General features: G+C 40.9%; 1 protein-coding gene across 1 annotated transcript in view; it reads right to left on the bottom strand.

Annotated features, from left to right (window-relative positions):
- ADAM8 (ADAM metallopeptidase domain 8) overlaps nt 1-22,801 on the bottom strand; it is a 70,613-nt gene that overhangs the window by 4,787 nt on the left and 43,025 nt on the right. Inside the window, exons 11-23 of the mRNA XM_068255359.1 lie at nt 19,398-19,546; nt 19,112-19,289; nt 18,815-18,904; nt 16,364-16,559; nt 14,532-14,634; nt 14,214-14,397; nt 13,874-13,951; nt 11,500-11,584; nt 10,355-10,472; nt 6,392-6,572; nt 3,323-3,385; nt 1,418-1,486; nt 75-122 (exon numbers count right to left, since the gene is read on the bottom strand). Coding sequence (XP_068111460.1) covers nt 75-122; nt 1,418-1,486; nt 3,323-3,385; nt 6,392-6,572; nt 10,355-10,472; nt 11,500-11,584; nt 13,874-13,951; nt 14,214-14,397; nt 14,532-14,634; nt 16,364-16,559; nt 18,815-18,904; nt 19,112-19,289; nt 19,398-19,546 — 1,542 coding nt within the window. The remainder of the gene's footprint in view (nt 1-74; nt 123-1,417; nt 1,487-3,322; nt 3,386-6,391; nt 6,573-10,354; nt 10,473-11,499; nt 11,585-13,873; nt 13,952-14,213; nt 14,398-14,531; nt 14,635-16,363; nt 16,560-18,814; nt 18,905-19,111; nt 19,290-19,397; nt 19,547-22,801) is intronic.

Raw genomic sequence — 22,801 nt, 5'->3', positions numbered from 1 at the left:
GACCGTACAGGCATGTAGATATACTATATAGGTACATAAGAATCTCGTATAAGGTTTGCAGAAGAGATAGTTACCGGTTTAGGTTTCAGCACTGGCAACGGTTTGTTTGGAGGTGTGGGTTTCTGAAAAGAAAAGAATTACAAAACTTAAGTTTTATATATTGTCCTAGTAATTCTCTTTTCAGATGAATGAGAGCTTTCAAAGAAACTGAGAGAAGATAAAGAGGACTTCTTTTCTGCGCCTCTGAGCAATCTCATGACTGCAGTGTTCACGCCAAAGGGCGCCTAAGCACTGGCAAAGGAGAGGGACTAGAACTCTGATGATATGCCCCAGCAGGAAAAAGGAACTTGATCTTCTGCTGTTAAGCTATAATTGCAAAACGATCTAACAAACAATTTCTTTAAACTATTTAATTTAATCAGATCTAAAATTTCTCGCTCTCCGATTTGATAAAATCATGCCACAGGATCTATAAAACCTGCAAGTAATGTAGTGGTCTGAGACTTCCGGTTCCGTGGCCTTGCAAATGTAGCTGCAAACCGCAGCACTACGTCTTATGCTGGGGATACACGGTACGTTTCTGTACCGTATATTGAGCCGCTGATGCTGGGAGCTGATAATTTCCATCCTGTTCGATACCCGCGCGGATCGATTCCCCGCTCGATCCCCGCGGGCGGACAATAGCGGGGAATCGAGCGGCTGATAAGGAAGCGCCCGCGGGGACGAGCAGGAATCGATCTGGGTGGCCGCGGGGATGCAGCGGGAGTCGATCCGGCGGCTAATCGAGCCGCCGGATTGCTCTGTGTATGCCCAGCATAAGGCTTTCTCTGACCAGCTTAGTGCTACAAAGTCACCTAGGACTACTGATCTTCCTCACTCCCCAACCACTACTATCAGTTTGATTTTGAATAGATACTTTTAGATACTTGAATAGAATGCTTTTATTGGATTTTAAGTTGCCATGGGTTGCTAGTTTCCACTACTGCCGCGCGATTTCGACAAGAAAATCGCGGCAACGAATCTGCATGCGGTTTCGTTGGCATTCTATGTGGATTTTCACGTGGAATTGCTCGCAGTTTGCGCAACACGATTTTAACCATGTCAATGCTGGCATGCATTGACATGGGTTTGTAAGCGAAAACGCATGCGGAAACACCGGGAATACCGCAAGACTAAAATGCTTGCAGTTTTCCTACTTAGTTACATTACCGAGGAATCGCGTGCGGGTGTGCGAATTCTGATGGGTCTGTCATGCAGATTTTTTCTGCACGACAAACTGCACAGAATCCTGTACAAGTGGAAACAGGCCCATCCATTTCTATTGCTTGTGCGAATCTGCATGCAGAAAACGCATGCAGATTCGCTGTAGTGGAAACGGGCCTTAACATCTACACTGATATAAGAAGCTTTCTCTAACCTGTGGTCTGGCTGGTGCTGATACTGCTCTGCGTGGAGGCCCAGGTGGAGCTACTTGAGGTTTTGCCACCTGAAACAAGAGAAGAGAATGGTCAAAATGCATAGTATTTCTATCATCATTAATTTCTACATTTCTTTCTACTGCTAAATTCTAGGCAAAAATTATTTCATAGCATTTTATTTAGAGCAGCAAATACCTCGCAACTACTCATCAGGCTGAAATCTTATGTGAAAGTTGCAGCCTTGCTCTTAAAACCACTTAACGACTGGAAACGGAGGTCGTAAGTGGTTTTCCATGTCAGTTCACGGAGGGTGTCTCCGTGAACAGCCTGCGAGCCTCCGATCGCAGCTCGCAGGCTAAATGTAAACATGCGGGGAAGAAATCCCCTGTGTTTACATCATACGGCACTGCTGCGCAGCAGCGCCGTAAAGGAGATCGGCGATCCCTGACCTCTGATTGGCCGGGGATCGCCGGCATCTGATAGGTTGAAGCCTATCAGAGGCGGCGCAGGACGGACCGCCCAGAGAGAGGAGGGGAGGGAGGGAAAGAGAGGGAGGGAGGGAAAGAGAGGGAGGCTGGGAATCGCTGTGGAGGGGGGCTTTGAGGAGCCCCTCCCCCTCGCAAAACACATACAGCCGGCGGCGATCAGACCCCCCCAGCAGGACATCCCCCTAGTGGGGAAAAAAGGGGGGAAGTCTGATCGCCCTGCGTGACTGCTGATCTGTGCTTTGGGCTGGAGAGCCCACGCAGCACATATTTCTCAAATACAGCCCAGTCCTTAAGTGGTTAACATCCTTTTTTCTGGACCACTGATACTTATAGAGCACCAGTATAGCTGCATGGTGGTCTGGGACATGCCTTCTTGATCCTCTAGGAATACTGAATATACTGATAGGATGCACTCAGCATAACACTGGTGTTACTTGGAGCATTGTGGTCACCTAGTAATGCTCACTAGAAATGAATGATGGCACTGTAATCAGCTGAAATTAAGCACCAAACATGGGCAAACAGTTCTCCTAAAGACTGCATCTCTCACTGCCTGGAGTTGTGCTCAACTCCCAGTGTGAGCATAGTGGCAATGGAGGTACCACCAGAAGTTACAGCTCTAAAGAGGCATGCTACATCACTAGATCATTAGGTACCAGTATTGTGTCTTACATCATCCTCTCGAGTGTGCAGTAATGATCTTGTGCATTTTTAACAAAGAAAGAAATTGAAGCTTTGGCTTCATTAAGTATTTGTCTTGATGAACATATGTGAGTTAGATTACTAATCGTATGTAAACTATACACAGTATGTACACCCAGAAATTTAATTTCATGATTTTCTCTTTCTGTGTTGAGAACATTGCAGTGATTCATGCTTAGCTAACTTTTAAACTGACGAGTATAGCCATATATGGGCAGATTTCACATTGAGTGAGGAACTGGAACCTGCTGCAATCTGGTTTAAGCTGAATCCACACAATTTTTCATAATGAAGAGAGCAGATGCAAAGCAGCTACATAGCTTTATGTTTGATATCTGTCCCTTCAATGTTTAGGACCATTCTTTCTATTCACTAGTTAACTTTTAAGTGGCCTGATTGCAATGCTATCCAGCTTTTATGTAGCCTTGTATTACCATCTTTAGCCAAGGCATACACACACTTAAAAGGCACAGTGATTGACCACATATGCAGATTGTTCACTAATGAGACAGGACAGGATCATTAGCACATACTTGTTGTTTGTTATGCTAACACACACACACAAACAGAAAACAATAGTGAAGGAAATCATTTCATTGCTTGTCTGGGAAATACAATCTACCAGGCAGAGGAAGACTTCTGGTAAAACACCTGCAGGTTGTGTATTGTTCCAGTAAATTAGCTTCCATTAAAATAAACAAAAGAGAAAGTTACCTGAGGGGATCTGGGGACTGGTATAGGTGATCTTGGCTGGGAAATGTGGATGAATGGGGTGGCCTGTTAGGACAAAAACAAAATATTTGTCAAGACAGGAAATAGTCTGAAGTGACAAAATCCCTTTTATTTAATCAGAAGTAATTTGTCAAGACAGCAAATACCGTATATTCCGGCGTATAAGACGACTGGGTGTATAAGACGACCCCCCCAACTTTTCCAGTTAAAATATAGAGTTTGGGATATACTCACCGTATAAGACTACTCCCCTCTTCCAACGCACACCAAATTAAAATTAAAATAAAAAAATCATGTACTGGTGCTATGTATGAACAGATACTGGTGCTGTACTGTATGTGTTACCCAGTATATAGTCAATTGACTTGTTGCATTGGTCAACTCTCCTTAAGTAGACTGGTCAGCTTTACCTGTTTATCAGAGCGGTATGGAAGAATAGATTGCGCTCCCTCAGCAAGGAGATCTGAGAGGTGGTAACAGGATAGGGTGTATCATCCGGCATCAATGACACCCGGCGTATAAGACGACCCCCAACTTTTCAGAAGATTTTCAAGGGTTAAAAAGTAGTCTTATACGCAGGAATATACAGTAATCTGAAGTGACGAAATCCCTTTTATTTAATCAGAAGTAATTTGTCAAGACAGCAAATAATCTGAAGTGACGAAATCCCTTTTATTTAATCAGAAGTAACTAGAAGGTTCCACTCTAGAAGATCCATCCTAAGAAAGTACATGGGTCATTCTGAGGAAAGCATAAAGAACATTTGCATTTAAAGTGAGTACATTTAGGGCTTGCTTCCCTGTGCAGTGTCCCATATTAGGCCAATAAAGCTTTTTACATCCTCCCACTTACTGGTAGGTAAAACATATGGTTCCAAAACCAACTAAACAAACAACAAACAAACAAACACAGAACATTTATATCGCGCTTTTCTCCTGGCGGACTCAAAGCGCCAGAGCTGCAGCCACTAGGACGCGCTCTATAGGCAGTAACAGTGTTAGTGAGACTTGCCAAAGGTCTCCTACTGAATAGGTGCTGGCTTTCTGAATAGGCAGAGCCAAGATTCGAACCCTGGTCTCCCATGTCAGAGGCAGAGCCCTTAACCATTACACCATCCAGCCACTAGATTGTTTGTGACTATAGAATTATTTTCCTGTGCCTGAATTTAAATATCTGCATATGCATATTACACTACCATCAAAAATATTGCTAGAAAGGAACCTTGCTACTTTCATACTATATTTTACAGATACATGCCTAACATGGAATTCCCTTCCCTTATCAATAGCTGACCATTGCAAATTAATCAGAATGGTTTTGTTTCCTAAGTTACTGTATATTATGGAACATCTCCAAACTATTGCTCCAGATACATTTTCAAGGAAGTGAAAGTCACATTAACATTGTTTATCAGGGAGACATTCTATACGCAAGCAAAAGTTGTGTACGCCAGAGCTTCCCAAAGATGAAGACAGTTTGGTCATGGTCTAATTCATTCTAGTATTATTAAGTAGGCAACAGTAGGTACATAATGTATTAAGTTGCTGCCTGGATTTGGTTATCCTAAACTCTTTTTAGTATGCTACTCAAAGGTAGATTCCTTAATATCAGTCACTACTTATACATACATTAGCATTATCAATCTGGCCCCACCTTAAAGGGAACCTGAAGTGAGTAAAATTATTTAAAATAAACACATGACGTAGCTGCAAATGAATATTACATACTTACCTCACCATCAGTTCCCCTCAGAAGCTCACCATTTTCTTCTTACAGTGATCCCTTCCAGTTCTGACAATATTTTGTCAGAACTGAAATATACCAGTTGATGTCAGTTATATATCAGTTGCTGTCAGTTACAATTGAATGTGTAAGGTAATGTCCATATTTCCCTATGGCTCAAGTGGGTGATATTACAGTTTAACAGTGTGCTGACCAGGAAGCTTTTATGGCGTAATGGTCAATTTTAAAATGGAGGATGGAGAATTCCATTGATCACAGTGGACAAATGGGACACAGGAGAGGAGAAAGAGATTGAGGAGTAGAATACACAGGAGGTAAGTATGACCTGTGTATGGTTATTTTGGCTTTTTATTTTCAGTTCAGGTTCTCTTTAAAAAAGCTTTACCTGTTTTACTTATCTGGAGAAAGTCAAGTCTGCATGAAGTGCATTAAACAGTAAAAGTGTGACATCGTAGCTGATCAGTGCTCGGTTATATACATAGTCTGTTCAGGACCAGGGAACAAAAACAAGACAAGGTCTTTGCTGACCCCCCGCACACTTGTCTGCTGGTGGGGTGTAGCCATTTGCCAGTTTGGCTTTCTGACATCCCCCAAATCCTACCAGAACCTGTATGAGCCAAAACCAATTCTGGGTACCACCCCTATCCCCCCCCCCCTTCTTTTGCACTTGGCGAAATAAATTATTCTGATTCTGTTAAGCCGTATGTAGTCTTGTGTCCTGTAACACCTTAAATGTATGGTAATGTGGGGGCAGTGGGTGAATATCAGCATTGACTGCAATGCAAAGGTAAAGTGTGTCCAGAAAATGATGGACACAGCAAGGTAAAGTGCTTGAACCCAGCTGCAAGCCCCACTTCTTCACTGAAGGACTAATGGATAAACGTGCTGGAAACCAAACAAAGGGACGGAGTGCAGGATATTTACAAAGTGCTGTACATAAACTCTATCAAATATTTTGAGTGCTTGCTGGAGAAAGGCCCTGTTTTTTCCTGTTCCCAGTAACATTGTCACTGGAACATGAAGTGAGGAGAATCTCAGTGAGTATACTGCCAACAATAAAAACCTATCAGATGTTGTAACAATTGTATACATTACTACAAAAGTGTCTTTATTGCTGTCTGTGGCCTTGTCACTTGGATATAACGTGAAGAGAAATCTCCCCAGACAGCTATTTAAGCATAGCCAAGTATCAAACCCTTCCACGCTATACAAAAACTTAAAAGGAAAAAAAAAAAAAAGATTGTGGAAGGACTTCCACTCTGCCATACCGCTGAGCCAGTTTTAACTCATGCTTTTCCAATTTCTCACCTTCTCTGTGTCTTCACTGGGAACTATGGTAATAAATGCTGATCTGGAGTCTTGTAAGTTAGAGGTACTGGCAATGAGTTGTGGACGTCCAATCAAGTTATTTTTGGTGTGCAGTTTGCTGGCCATACTTTCTTGAAACAGAGGATTGGATAACCCAGAGCCAGACCCAGGTGTGGTCATCCTAGAACAAACATCAGTGTTAACATGCAAGAGCAGAATAAGAACAAAACAAGTGGCCTTACAAATAAATGTCCTAAATAGGAAGACAAGCAGGCTGTTCATTTTTACTAGGAACATTTTCTTATATTTGATATGGCACTCAAAAACAGCAGCTTCAAAATTCACCATATTAAATGTTTAAAAATTTCAGCAATGTTTATCTACTTAAATGAATTATTTGTTACAGGCAACAGCAGTTTGTACTGTCATATACAGTACATACATTAAAGACAACTGTACTGAAATGTATAAAATTGCTTTTTTGCACCATTACTTTATTAGTATTAAGTATTAAGTCAGTGTTTGCCCATTGTGAAACCTCTGTTCACCCTGATTTACATTTGTAAATGTATCACGGGTGGTGACATTTTTAGTGCAGCTCTGTGGAATGTTTGTATAATCAGTGTTCCGAAGCCAGTAGGAAAAATACCTGGTCTTCCAGAATGCTCTGGGAGGAGAATTCCACATAGCTAAACAGCCTAGGCTGTGACATCACTGGGAAGAAAAGGCTACATACCAATATATCGATATAGTAAGTGTTTCTGATGCTGAAACCAGGATAATGAATGTAAAAGTGACAAGACAAAATTATGCTAAGTGGAAGAAACAGGGAGCTTGATTTAACTGCAAGTGAAAAAAAACTTGCTTTAGGCAATGAAATGCACTCAATTTTGCGTTTAAAGGACAACTATTGCAAAATATTGTAAAATTTAAACTACATACATATAAATGTAGATCTCTCTCAGAGTAAAACGCAGGGGCGTAGCAATAGGGGTTGCAGAGGTAGCCACCGCATCAGGGCCCTTGGGCCAGAGGGGCCCCGAAGGGCCCTCCTCAACTTCAGTATTAGCTCTCTATTGGTCAGGTGCTCATAATAATCACTTCTATTGATGCTTTAAATAGTGGTAATCATTAACAAACTGTTCCCCATCCCCTTTTTTGCACCTCTGACACTGTAGTTGCCATTGGCAGGTTTTGGTGCGCCGTATCAATTGTTATGTATAGAGTGCTTGGGGGGGGGGGGGGCATTGTAAAACTTGCATCGGGGCCCACAGCTCCTTAGCTACGCCACTGGTAAAACGCACTCTAAATTACCTTTATCCTATGTCAATTACAGTAGGTAGAGAAAATCTGACAGGTTTTGGACAAATCCATCTCCACATGGGGGATTCTCAGCTATTGGTTTATTTACAAAGGCACTTACTGAATGGCAGTTTGTCAGTCCAACTGCCAAAATAGTGTGCAAATGAGTAGGAACGGTGGCCTGCTTCTTTGTATAGATCTTTTTCAGGGAGTGCTTTTGTTAATAATAAAAATAATACTGAGAATATCACATAAAGAGATGGTCTAGTCCAAAATCTGTCAACTTTTTCCTACCTATTGTAAGTGACAGCAAAATAGGAAAAATTAGAAGTCAGGAAACAGTTTCTACCATAAATATTTATTCACTATACACCTGTAGATAAATCTTGCATTTGTATCTACGCAAACAAGCTTTATACGCCAGGCCGGATTTATTATAAGGCACTGTAGGCACATGCCTACGGCGCCTGATGGAAAGGCGGCTCACACCCCTCCCTTAGCGCCTCTCTCCTTTCCTATGCATGAGTCCCGAGCAGAGCATAAATGTGAAGTTACTAACCCAGCTCTTGGCATTCTACTGATGAGATCTCAGTTTAGTTGGGGGCACCTCTAGCTACTTAAAGGAATTCTATGAAAGTTGTACTATTTTCTGGCACCAGCATGAATCAATATGGCAAAAACAGTATGAATGGTTTCAGCATATGTTTTTACTGTTCAGTGCTGTTTTTTTTTTAATCTACCTTCCTGACGCCGTCCCCTTAAGAAACTGACGGCGACGGATCATGGGCCAGTTCATTATTTGAGGTGATTCCTCTTTTTTAGTGAGGCAGTGAAATCACCAGAGCGCGTTATACAGCGCGTGTCCCTCCGAACTAATAAGTTGCTATGAGGAGCTCTCGCTCTTAATCCTTGTTGTGAAAGGAACTTCTGTGTGCCGCTGCTTCATTGGTTAAGCAACGGCAAACGAATGAGCTGGAGGTGGGCGCGTTATTGCTCCGAATGGAGCAGAATGAAGCAGCGGGCCAGCGGCACACAGAAGTTCCTTTCACAACAAAGAGCGAGAGCTCCTCATAGCAACTTATTAATTCGGAGGGACACGCGCTGTATAACGCGCTCTGGTGATTTCACTGCCTCACTAAAAAAGAGGAATCACCTCAAATAATGAACTCGCCCGTGCTCCGTCGCCGTTAGTTTCTTAAGGGGACGGCGTCAGGAAGGTAGATTAAAAAAAAACTGCACTGCACCGTAAAAACATATGCTGCAACCATTCATACTGTTTTTGCCATATTGATTCATGCTGGTGCCAGAAAATAGTACAACTTTCATAGAATTCCTTTAATACTTAAGCTACCTCTGGCTACCTAATGCTAAGGGACATCTGTAGTTACCTATGATGGGCAAGAGAAGTAAGGGAGAAGTAACAGCTGGGCCAGCTAGAACACCTGCGGTGCAGTTCAGCGGGGGTTTGTAGATTCATGGAGGGCGAAGTCTGGGGTGCCAGGACATCTGTACCTATAGGCTCCAGTGATGTAAATCTGGGCCTGTTTATACTCCTACTGATGAGTTAATTTGGCAGTTCCCCATTCTCTGGAATCCAACAGCCATGCTGCATTAGTGTAGCATACATCTGTATATAACCATACAAATAATTCTCCTGTAAGGAGGAAGTAATACTGCACATCTGCAGGATGTGGCCAGGGAAGGGAAACGGATGTCGGTCAGAAAAGATAGTGAAAAAGCACTTTTCCCTTACTGGACAATTAAATCAGTGCTGTATTTTACATTTCCTTTTTCATTTATACAAGTTTTCAACATCAGGCACTCCTATATAGATACTCCTTCATACAGTACATTGTGAAAACATTAATCAAATATTTTACTTTCAGATTAAGATTTATTTTTTTGCAGTATAACCTAAGTGATGGAAGGTGTGATCACTGTTCACATATGACAGAGCAGCTATGGAAGAGGTGATGGGGTACAATGACTCAGTGGATGAGAGGGGAAGGAGCTTAAAACAAAAAACCCGACTTTTCATGATGTTATTAACCTGAAGAAGTTCAGCTCCAAATACCAGGGGAGATTCTACAGCCCTATGATTGTTGCCCCACTTAACCATAAACAATCCTATCGGGCAGCAATGCCTTTCTCTGCACATGGAATGGAATAGCAGAAAACAAAAACATCCACAACAGTAGACAGAATCCGATAGCTTTCATTATGCATCAGAAAGAACTAGGATGATAATGATAACAGCTGCCACAATGACTCATACAACTGTATAAGCAGCTGATTACCACTGGTGGATCATCTGCTATGACGTAGGCTCTAATCAATAAATGGTCACAAAGCAACAACATAAAAGACAGCTTGTCCTCAGCTTCATAATTGTGTTGTTGTTTTAGTGCTTTTTATAGAAACAGATGCGGCAGAACATTTTCATGTCCCTGCTTTCAATTCAATTTGCAATCTAGCGCTGCTTACATCTGATTTTCAGCATACTGATTAACGGGATGTTCAGTTCTTCAAAAAGACACATCAGGTCAATGCGATGAACCTCCACATAGAAGGATTGCTAGATTGCTTCTCTCACACCGTAAACCGTGGGATTACTATACACACTTTTTTTTTTTAATTTCTAAGAAACTCTGATCTGCTCACCTTTTCTGTGGAAACTTTCTTTGCCTCTTCTTGTAATAGAACATTGCTCCGGCAGTAAGGACAGCAAACAGGCAAACTGTGACCAGGATTCCAACAATCAGAACTCCTCTGGCTTGGTCTTTAAAATACAAAGAAAAACAAAAAAGTGACATCATTTATTTCTTTTAGCTCAAAATTCCGAGTTAGGAATTTTACATACAACAGAAAAATGTCATTCTGCTGATTACTAACAAGAATGCTATTATGGCTTGCTGAAGAGCTTTTGGAGCTCAATTGAAAAGGGGTGCTGCTTACGGGCTTTTTTTCACATGTACAGCATATCGCATCTAATGAAGGGCTAAGTTCAAATCATGTAGTGTGGTTTTTACTTTCATGCAGTAGCTCAGTAGCATAGCCTGTGGTGTGCGGCCTCCTGTTTGTGAGATTGACCAGGTGTGGTAAACCAGGTTGGGAGGCTGGCACTGTCACCACCTATTGAGAATAGTAGGTACGGAAATATCGTACATAATGAACTGAGTTACTCGTATCACAGTTTCCCATTCACATCTATAGACCTTATATTCCATATTACTTAAATAAAAGCAATCTTTGAGCAACATATAGCTGCCAGTTAAAAAGTACAACATAGTGGATAATAGGGAAACTAATATCTTAGAGAAGTAACGAGTAATAAATCCAGCACATGGAGAGATGTATGTTGTCAAGGCTGCCAATCTTCTAAATCTAATGGTGCCAATACATGGTACAATAAAAACATTTGATTTTCACGTTTATTTGACCAAAACAATCGAATCAAATGAAAGTCAAAAAGAGTCAAGAAAAACAAACAATTATCCAGTTTTGTGAATAAAAATCTGACACGTTGGAAAAATCTTTATATTCGATCTAACGAATAATCAAAAGAAATTATCTAATCGGAAAAAAAAAAAATTGTACCATGAATGGGCACTGTAAGAAATGAACAGGACTTGAGCAAGATCACATACAGTATACAATGTATACACACATTTCAGGGCAAAGTGTCTATAGAGGGTAAAGGGAGCCAATTTGCTACTAATATTAAAGTTTAAAGTCACATTTCTGATTATATCAGGTAGTTTGGTAACTACTTGTACGTAACTGAAATGACTATACTAGACCGATACCTGCAGTGTTCTCTGTAAACTTGTGGTCACAGTAAGGAGGAGCCCATCCAGGGTCACAATGGCACTGTCGCTTGTGGTTACAACCCTGTGAAAAGAGAAGGTGTCTTTATTTGAACTGTCAAAGTCAGTTGAAATGGATACTAAAAAGTGTATCATATAACCATTACATATGATGTCATATAACCATATTACAGGCAAAAAAAAATTGTTATCATTTGTACATTTTATATTTGTAAGGCTAACTGACAACCCAGAAAGCTGTGGATAAATTATGACTCATTTGTGCTGTAAACTTCCTGCATCTGATAAATAATAAAGGAAGCACAATAACAACACAAAAGGACCTGCTTTATATACATTCACTTTATATATACTGTAGTCGTATTCCTAAAATAACTCTAAAATAGCTCTAAGGTAACAACGATTTACATCATTCACCAATCGCTGAAGGGTATCACTGTCCTAGTGGCTCTATCAGAGGTGTAACTATGGCTAATGATGCCACCCTGCGAAACTCGCATGGGGCTCTTCTTAGTATATTTAAACTACCCTTATTGTGCATCCTGGTGTGGGGGGAGGAGAGCTGGACTTCTTCATTCTGCCTCCACCAGGGCCCCCCTCCTATGCTCCCCTGGCTCTGTCCACTCATCCACACCCACAAAGTAGCAAGGCGGCAGTGACGGACAAACTTACCTCTTCCACTATCGGCTCCCATTGCAGCCACAAGGTGTCCTCTGGTCTCTACCTGCCTCTTATGGTGCCCATACATGGTACACATCTTTTCATCCAATCTTACCATTTCCATGTAATATAAGGGAACTGCCTAAATTATCCTTTGAGTATATTCACTTAATTTACCCTTATACTATATAGAAATGGTAAGATTGGATGAAAAAATTGTACCATGTATGGGCACCATAATTCAGAGTATCTGCAGATTATGCGAAAATACTGAGAGGAGGACAGAGCGGCAGTAAGGCAGCAGGAGCACCGGAGAGACCCAACGGTAAAAGAGATAAACCCCATCACTGTCGTCGCACTGATCTATGGGTCTGGATGAGTGGAGAGAACCAGGGGAGCATGGGAGAGGACCCCCTCTGCACCGGACCCCTCCTGCAACCGCAGGGGTTGCTTCCCTATAGTTACTGGTATCTATCACATTCAGTGGACAATTTGGGGCAAAGGCAATTCATTTATGTATGTTTTATGGTTTTCGGAGGACTCTGGAGCCCCACAGAAAAACAGGTTAGAATATAGCCTCAAACCATCCTTTGTGAGATACAAATTCAGAAATCAAGATTTGCCAAGCAAGAGCATTTACAGCATGACTGGACAAAGCTCAGGTAGCTAGGGCAACATAATAATTACAGTTTGTTCCTAACTTTTGAGTTTTACTCTTTTATTGTTATTGTGGAGCGGTCTCTGTAGCTTCTGGATTGGAGAGGCCTGATCCTGAATTCCATATTAGTTCGTCCACCTCTGAGTTAGCCATCATGATGCTTAAAGAGGAGCTGTTAGGTATAAGGTCTCAGAGAAAATAAACACATATATCAGTAGCTAAATATAGGCTGTACTGCATTACATATGCATTTCACTGTCCACGTTTGGATTTCACAGAATTTTTATATAGTATATGCAGAGAATGATGCTCCTGACAGCTCATGGCAGGCTCCATGTTTGTCTGTCTCCTATGAAGCCAAATGTGTCGTCATTTCCTCCCTGCTTCCTGATCACAGAAAAGTTTGTACTGAATAACACTAGTGTGCAGTGAATATTAATTAGCCATGTGGCTAGGAACAATAGCGGACTCCTGCAGTGTACTCTGCCGGGAGATTTATCAGTGCTGTGCGCTGGACTGAGTTACATGCTATTGTTACTTGACCCTGTGACTTCTCATTAGCAGCCGAGGGGAGAGCCCCAGAATGCTTTGCAGTATGGTATGCGTCTTGCGTCTTCTTAAGAGCTTGGGAATAACAGCTTTGCTGATAAGCACACATCAAATGTAAGAGAGATTTTTATCTTCAGTAATGCCTTTTTGGCTTCCTTCTAAACTGTTTAACACAGGAGAATAGAGGTTTAAATTAGCTTTTGTAGCCTGACAGTTACTCTTTAATAAACCTACCCACTATATCATCCATGTCCACTGTAGTATTCATACCATAGCTAACAGCCACATAAAAATATATGCTGGTCCAGGCATATGTATTTGACAGGGAAGCAACATTCTAATTTCTTCACTGAAATGTAGAATACTGGAATGTCAATTTAACATTTTGAACCATGAGGAAAAAGTACCCCACCTCTCCACCTGTCTGAAGAATAGTTTTGTGCATTTCTATTTATGTACACTGTTAATGGTAACATATTTACGTACCCCTCTATTGTTGCACTTTGCAGAACAGTTCTTCTCTCCATAGACTGATAAATTCTGACACTCCCCTTCAAAACACACCTGCAACAGCAAACATTAATATTAATATTAGTTTTCCTGGTTGAACTTGATGGACAGATGTCTTTTTCCAACCAAACTACTGTATATACTGTATGTAACTATGTAATTCAGCTATTATTGATAGTATAATTAACAGAGCTTGTGAAATATACAGTAAGTTGCATTTTTCCAGATCATCGAGAGCAGAAAATGGGGGCTGTGTTTTATGCTCAGGTGGAATGATATAAGGTTATTACAAGCGGAATAGGTGCATGTCTCTTACCATGCCCATGCCACACTTTGTGCCAGTTGGTACCATGCCGGGGTCAGCTGATATTTCCATTTCTTGGTCAGAGAGCTCAGCCACCTTACACTCCTGTCCACCAAGTAGTTTGATCATGTACTTGTTGTTAGTAATTGGGAATTCATTTCCCTTTACACAGTGAATTCGGCCACATTTGACATCTCTGTTATAAAAGACAAAAATAAATTGTTAATCCATGTAAAAAAAAAAATCCAAATAACAGCTGCAAAATAGCCATTTGATTTATTTGTAAATCATTTTTCACTACTAATGGCACCCCTCTTCCGTTTCACTTACTTTGTTCTGCAGCCACTATATCCTTGTGTAGTCTTTTTACAGTGCAGGTGTTTATTGCCTTGAACATTGCTTTTAAAGCACACATCAGGTGCAACCTGAGCATCTAAGAACAAAGAAAACACAATGTCTAAACAAGTGCTGCCAACACATTTATATGTTTCTAAACACAAACCTTTTATCAACACAGAAAGATGTACTAAATGATGTCATCTTGCATGCTAAAATATAATCTCCCTTGCCTGTCATGATTTGAAACACACAGTAGTTTGACATTACAAGGGAGACACAATCCACCTTCTGTAGTATTTTGACTGAAGCAGAGAAGGATCTTGGAGCTAAACTGCAATAGTATCTGCTGCCATGACTGTATTGTACCCAACTGAATTCTTCTGATATATGCCAAAGAAACATCATGCAGTGATAGTGTCAATCAGCAGGCCCTCAAATGAGCATTAAAGTTAGTCTAGCCCCAAATGAGCACCTCAGTACTATTGGCAACAACTACTTAGGCACTTTTATTGGCCTGATGAAGTGGGCTTACACCTGCGAAACGTGTGGCCTGTTCATAACACAGTTTGACGCACATGACTATAGTTATTGAGGTAAGCCACTTCATTTATTCAAATTTTATTGGTTTTTAACCTAATTTTATTCTATCTGTGCACTTCTTTACCCCACTTCTTTACCCCTGCTTTGTGTTTGATACCCCACACCCCTGTTGAGAGTGGAGGAGACACCTCTGATTATGTATGGTTGATATTGATTTTGCGATACTTTTTTGGTTTTTTTTTATCGTGAGAGTGACTACATCCAGGCCCATTGGGACACGCTGAGTGAAGTCTGGTCTATTGTCTCCACCTGCCTCAAGTGATTGGTTGCCCCCACTGCAACCCACCTTTGTGATTGGTTTTATTTACTCTAAATACCATATTTGAGCTACAAACGTGCTACACTATCTGGTCTTCCATTGTCTCTGTGTAATTTTTCTCTCTAGAGTGTTCAGACAACCCACCCCCTTACATTGTTACCCAAGTGTTCTTCAGTAAAGATGATCAATGAATTATACAGTTTTATAACTTGATGCAAATTTGACCTTAACTATGTACAGCTTGAAACTGGACCAATCCAAATTAGCATATGATTGATCCAACTCTCAGCTGCATACAAATTGCAAAGAAATTTGCATGAAGTCTGAAAAATTAGCACCTCTTAGACCACTGATCTGCATACTTGGCTCTCCAGCTGTTAAGGAACTACAAGTCCCACAATGCATTTGCCTTTATGAATCATGACTTTGGCTGTCAGACTTCTGCAATGCATTGTGGGACTTATAGTTCCTTAAAGGGACTCCGAGCTCAAAAAATAAATGAAGTTGGTACTTACCTGGGGCTTTCTGCAGCCCACCGTAGGTCGGGAGGTCCCCCGGCGTGGTCCTAGCTCCTCTCCCGTTCCCTCCACCGCATACCTCACCGCCGGGCTCCCACTTCCTGAACTGGGACGCTCTTCGTCATCACGTCGGCCGCTGTGCTGACGAAGAGTGTCCCGGTTCAGGAAGTGGCGGTGCGGTATGCGGCAGAGGGACCGGGAGAGGAGCCAGGACCACGCCGGGGGACCTCCTGACCTACAGTGAGCTGCAGAAAGCCCCAGGTAAGTACCAATTTTATTTTTAGAGGTCAGGGTCCCTTTAACAGCTGGAGAGCCAAGTTTGCAGATAACTGTCTTAGACCATCTCTATTCTTCAGATGTAGATGACCTTGGAAATGTAGACTCCATGCAATCCAAATGGAATATTTCATATTTGTCTTTAGGCAGTTTAAAGTTTTTGATGGTACCTGATCCCCAAAGTGTCTTGCAGTGCTGACCAAGGGATGGACATGCTCCATTAAAACAGTATCCACTGTTGGAAGCACAGGAAAGGCCATTCTCCTGAAAAGCATCCTCAGGGCACTCAGCTGAAACTCCTGTACAGTATTCTGGTAGATCACATTCTCCTTTTCTTCTCCGGCACATTTCACCAACTGCACGTAACTAAAGGAAGGCAATAGATGGAATCATCTGTATACATGTCATTGACTATCATAGAAGCGTTAAGTGTAGTTCTAGTTCATGCTTATTTGAATGCATGTTGCGTAGAACATATCATTTGCAATGCATATACTGTACTTTTGGTTACTGCACATGAAAAAATGTTTATTACTTGGTTAGCTGGGTTTACAATGCAGACTTTCAATGTTAATTTTAGATACTGCTTAGCAGTGTTTGTCCAAACTCCTCCCCTTCCCTATCATCACCCACATGAGCTAATCAGAGAGAAGCTGGGAGGTGGCACTAGTCCGTCCTTTACTGGATAGTGTACTGGTTAAAGGCTCTGCCTTTGACATGGGAGACCAGGGTTCGAATCCTGGCTAGGTCAAGTACCTATTCAGTAGGGAGTTCAAGGCAAGACTCCCTAACACTGCAGGGTGGCCTCCTGAGCGCGACCCAGTGGCTGTAGCTCTTGAGCGCTTTGAGTCCGACAGGAGAAAAGCGCTATACAAATGTACGGATTATTATATTATTATACTGTAAGCTGTCACTGCCCAACTTTTCTGCTGCTGAAAGAATAAATATCTGTGGCAGAGATCATCAATGCGAAGCAAATTCCTCCTTACATTCAAATTTCATGTAAATTATGAGCAGTTTCAAATTGGACCAATCAGAATAACCTCCTGTCAATTTTGATTGGTTCAAGTTTAAAGAGACTCTGTAACAAATTGTTTATCTTTATTTCTTCTATGCTATAAGTTCCTATGCCTTTTCTAATGTGGTCTGGCTTACTGCAGCTTTTCCTAATTGCACAGTAGCTGTGTTATCTCTGTTATATGATCTAATCTTCTCTCTATAGTCGGCACAGTCAGGCTGAGGCAGTCAGACTGGAATGTGCAGGGCTGCTTGTGATTAGCTAGAAGCTGTACACACCCCCTGCAGGCTCTGTGTGACTAACACACTCTGCTTAGCTGAGCCTATTAGAAGCTGGTTAGTTTGTTTGTAAACACTGCCTAAAACTGGCAATTACAAGCCAGGTTTGCAGCAGAGAATGGCAGAAACAGCACAGAGGGGACCAGGAGCACATAATGAATAGAATGGTATGCTTTTTATTGTAAGAATTTCAGAGTACAGATTCTCTTTAAGCTGCACAACATTTAAATGCAGGGAGAAATAATTTGCATCTAATTGATCATCCCCAATCTGTGGCCAGCACTGCAGCACAGATGAACCTATCATCAGTTCCTAACTAGTTCATCTCGGCTCAATGTGTAACAAAGAATTTACATTTATAAATTTACCCTTCACACACCCTCTATAAAAGGCCATATCCTATTAATGATAGAATACTCATGTGTGTGTATATATATATATATATATATATATATATATATATATATCAGTAATGAAATACTATTTAGTACTTTTTCAATTGCTAAGTACTGAAAAAAATATTTTTTTTTTTTACATAAAATGAAATCAGGAGAAAAGTTAGTAGGATGTGGCCCATGGTATCTTTATGAAAAGGTTTAACTAGATGAGTGAAAACTGGTTTCCTACTGCAGGCAAAGCTACATGTGGCTTTTATAAACACAACTGAGGTAAGTGGATATAGGGTTAGGTGCATTATTACACAGTAGGCTGAGAGGAACTCTGCAGAGTTGTAGGTGCGGCACTGGCCACAACGAGCTACTGTATGTGTTAGTAGGAAGAGAAGGCAGGCATGGACCCTTATTCAATTCTTCTTTTCTTCTGAGTTCTCTCATAGAAGATCATTTTTCATCTTCACTACAAACTAACTTTTCAGCAATTTGCAATGGATAAAGTACCAACAAGTAGGTAAAAAAAGTTGTACTAAACTTATTTTGGGCACATTATTAATTGCTTTGTCAGCTAAACGAGTATTTCATTAATAGAGTATGAAAATATCTCCTGTGAAAAAAACAATCAAAAAACGTGTGTGTGTGTGTGTGTGTGTGTGTGGGGGGGGGGGGGTGATGGCTCTGAGGATAGTAAGATACGCTCACTTTGTTGGCAACTGTGTACTTAGTGCACAGAACTCTGGGTCATGTGACTGACTTTTCAAGAGAGAATTCCCCTGTAACAGCTGTATCAAATATTAAAATTGTGTGAATAATTGCACAGTCCCTTATTTCACTAAACATTAAAAATCCCTGAGGGTAAACTAGTGCTTTGAGATGATAGAATCAGTGATACCAATACTGCTATAACCATTTACACTGACATAGTAGGAGTACCTTGCACTGGCGGCAGCATTCTCCTTGTGCACACTCTGCGCCTTCCTTCAGTTTGCATATTGTGGCATTACAGCATTGGTTTGTGCATTCCTGAAATTTTACAGAAAATAATTGGTGCAAAGTACATTATAAAGGTCAAGATTTATGAATTTGCATTAACTATCATTAAATAATATTGTAAATTAAAGACAAAGTGAATGGCATATGGTTTATTCCCTGCCTACAGCCTCCTGTGTGAAAGATGCCTAACAGACTTTACTTTCACCTAGTCATTTTAACATATATTTAGATTTTTACCTCTGGTGTTCCGCAGTCACACTCCTCTCCTTTTTCAACAAACTGGTTTCCACATACTGGACCCCCATATAGCTGAGTACTGTCAGGGACATTGAGAAGACATGTAGGGCTGGCATCACTTAGGAAAGTTTGCAGGTCTTGTCGACTACAGCTGCTGAAAATCTTTGGGTAAATTATGCTGCACAACACAGAACATGAGGACGGTTTTAGACATTAAAGACATTAGAGTACATGTGTAGACACTCTGTACAATAAAAATGCATGAATCTAATATACTGGCACTCACCCAACACTCTTTGACATGACACAGCCTCCTTTCTCCCGGGTAACTGAGCAGCTACATTTGGCTACATCTTCATCGTGGGACATGCCAAGGTTGTGTCCCATCTCATGCGCCATGGTGGAAGCGGCACCAATGGGGTTTGGGCTGTGGTCCTGAATTTTGAATACAATAGGATTCCAGTTTTAAATTGACGACAGAAACAGTATTGATTTCAAAGCAATGTATCAAACTACTGTATATACAGTCAAGCTTTTGAAGAGGTAAGTAGTTGCTTAGGTAGATGATGGCTGTAGTAGCAGTGTTTACAGTATATACTTTGCAAAAGCATTTGGAGCAACTACTTACAGAAGGGAAATGTATAACTATTAGGGCTTATGTACGTGAGCATCCAACCACATTTGAGCATAGGGTGAACTACACTTGCATTGAGTTTTTCTTGACACAGCTTTTTCTATTCTGCTGAGCTGGGAGAACTGTAAATGCTATATAACAGCATTATGAATGCAGTACAATTGTGGTTTGCAGTTGGGGTGAGTTTGTACTGCAGATCTTGTACACTTGCTCTTAAAGAGGCACAGTCATAATATACAATAGAATGCAGTAAATGATTCAAAATACCAATTTTTATGTTCAATTTCCCGGGTTGAGCATCATAAACACTTCTTATAGCTATATATTGCTGTATATTGTATGTAACACAGCCATCTCAGTGATGCTTAGCCTAGGTTTATTAGGTATGCAGAATTCTCAGCCTCAGAGTATTTTGGGAGACCGGAATTCTCAGAAACAAATATTCTGAAGAGATCACCAGTCAGTACTAAAGATGTTGTCCCCTGTGATAAATTTCAGAGTATAAATCAGGGAGAGGAAAGATTTACAGTAGGACAACCTGAACTAAATCATTTTTAAAATATATATATATAAAAAAAAAAAAGTAATTTTATTCATTACATTATTTTAACTACAGTTCCTCTTTAAGGTCTGTTGATTTAGAAAATACAGAATAGAACACTGGCTTATAGGCTTTGTTCAGAGAATTTCATTGAATCATTCATACTCTGATTGGGCTAAGAGTGAAAATGAATACTAGAGATGGGCCGAATGGTTCATACGCGAACGGTTCCAGGCGAACTTTGGGTGGTTCGCGTTCACCAGCGAAGGCGAACTTTTACGGAAATTCGATTTGCCCCATAATGCTCCATTACGGTCACCTTTGACCCTCTACATCACAGTCAGCAGGCACATTGTCACCAATCAGACTACACTCACTGCTGGAGCCCCCCCTCTCAAGCCGTTTTACTCACTCGTCTGCCTACAGTAATTGGTAAGGGACAGCTGCTGACAGACTCTGCTAGGGAGAGTTTAGTTAGGCTTGTTAGCTTGCTCCTAGGCTGATTGTTATTCCTTATATTGCACCCCACAACAGCTCCCTCTCTCCCTCCTCCCTCTTCCTCCTCCTCCAGAGGAGGGTCTTGTCTTCCAGGGAATTGTAGGATTTCAAAAGCCGGGAATCGAACCCAGGTCTAGTGTTTGGTAGGCAGTTCTCCTCACCACTATACCACCACCAACACTACATGCTAAAGCAAGCCTAGCATGTACCATTATGATATATCCAAGAGAAAAATTACCCTCCTCCTCCCTTAAATCCAGATTTTTTTCCGGGACTTTTGATGTCTATTCCACTTAACCATGTCTCCCTCCAGGTATTTGTCCCCTTGAAACATCTTTTCCATCACTTTTGTGGCCAGGATAATTTTTACTAAGTTTCCAAGTTCGCATCTCCATTGAAGTCTGTTGCGGTTCGCGAACTTTCGCGGTAGGATCGCGAACCTAAAATCGGAGGCTCGGCCCATCTCTAATGAATACCACTAGATTTGTTTTTCATACCTTAGCGATTTAATTTGTATATACAGTAAGTGGTACTGAGGCTGACATTAAAGTACTGTCTGTTTTTGCAGATAACCCAAAATTGGTATTGTAACATCATCCAAAGAAGATGTTTTCAGTTTACCTGGGAAGTCTCACAAACTAAATGATTGGGATATTACATTGCAAATTATATTTATTGTGGATAATTTCCACGGTACACACTTATGAAAACTTGCATGCTGTAGACCAAGGGTGTCAAACTCAAGTACAAAGTGGGCCAAAATGAAACACTAGTACTAAGACTCGGGCCAACCTCAATGTCTAGTGGCCACTTCCCTCCCTTGTAAAGTTACCTGGGCCCATATGCAATTCACTTTTTCACCAGGGTTTTCTCCTAGGAGATAATTTTCCAAAGTCTGTTTAAAATAGATTTTCAGCATTTTGTAATAAAAAAAAGTACCAAAAAGTAGGTGAAAACTACTATCAAAATTATTTTGAGTATTTTCTTGCTTGCTGGTGGCTTAAAAGGCATGTTATTGACAAGTTTAAAAATATTACCTTGCAGAAAACTCAGGAGAAAAAGTTAATTGCATATGGGCCCTGGTGTCTAATGGCACCCTACCTCCCCATACAGTTCCCTGTTGTCTAGTGGCCCACCTCCCTACCCTATACAGTTCCCTGGTGTCAAGTGACCCCACTCCCTCCCTTATACAGTTCCCTGGTGACTGCTTTCATCCCTCACTCCTCCATATGGCTTCCCTGGTGATCTAGGGCTTTACCCCCAGTATAGCTTCCCTGGTGGTCTAGAGTGGGCCAAACATAATGCAAAGTGGGGAAATCACTTGAGGGCCAACTTAGATGAGTCTGTGGGTCAGATTTGGCCCACGGGCCAGAGTTTGACATGTATGCTGTAGATTAGTTAGAGTGATGGAAATGGATCTGGGTGTCCTGGTGGAGTAGAAAGTCAATAACAGCATACAATGCTTATCTGCCGCATATAAGGTAAGCAAAATTATTGCATGTTTTAAGAGAGGCAATAAACGCAAGGAAAAAATTAAGCACACTATTTGTAAGAGCACATCTTGGTTATGCTGATTAGTCATGGGCAGCTGGTCACAAAAAGAATATTCTGGAACTGGAGATTGAAATCAATTGATCAATGCTTTTTACGTATTTTTGTATGTTCATAGGATAATATACTGTACTTTTGAGAAGTTTACCCCTGTGGAAGAGCATGCCCTCATACAGGATTTTTTTTTCTTTTAGTAGAAATGAATAGACATTTGTCTTCATATCTTTTTCAGCCAAACAATGTAGCTATATATCACTGGTAGATCTACAAAGGATTGACATCCCTCTAAAGTTTCACATAAATTATACAATTTTGACTGTAAATTCTTACTACTTCTATGTAATATGAGTGACTATCTAAAACAGTGCTTCCCAACCCTTGTGTTGCAACACAACACTCCCCAACAATAGGGGCATCATTGAAACCAAAAAACAACCAGATTTCTGCAGTATTAACTTATTGTGTA

This window comes from Hyperolius riggenbachi, chromosome 10 (assembly GCF_040937935.1).
Source record: "Hyperolius riggenbachi isolate aHypRig1 chromosome 10, aHypRig1.pri, whole genome shotgun sequence".
In the NCBI taxonomy this organism is placed as follows: domain Eukaryota; kingdom Metazoa; phylum Chordata; class Amphibia; order Anura; family Hyperoliidae; genus Hyperolius; species Hyperolius riggenbachi.
This window is presented reverse-complemented; position numbering and strand designations above follow the sequence as displayed.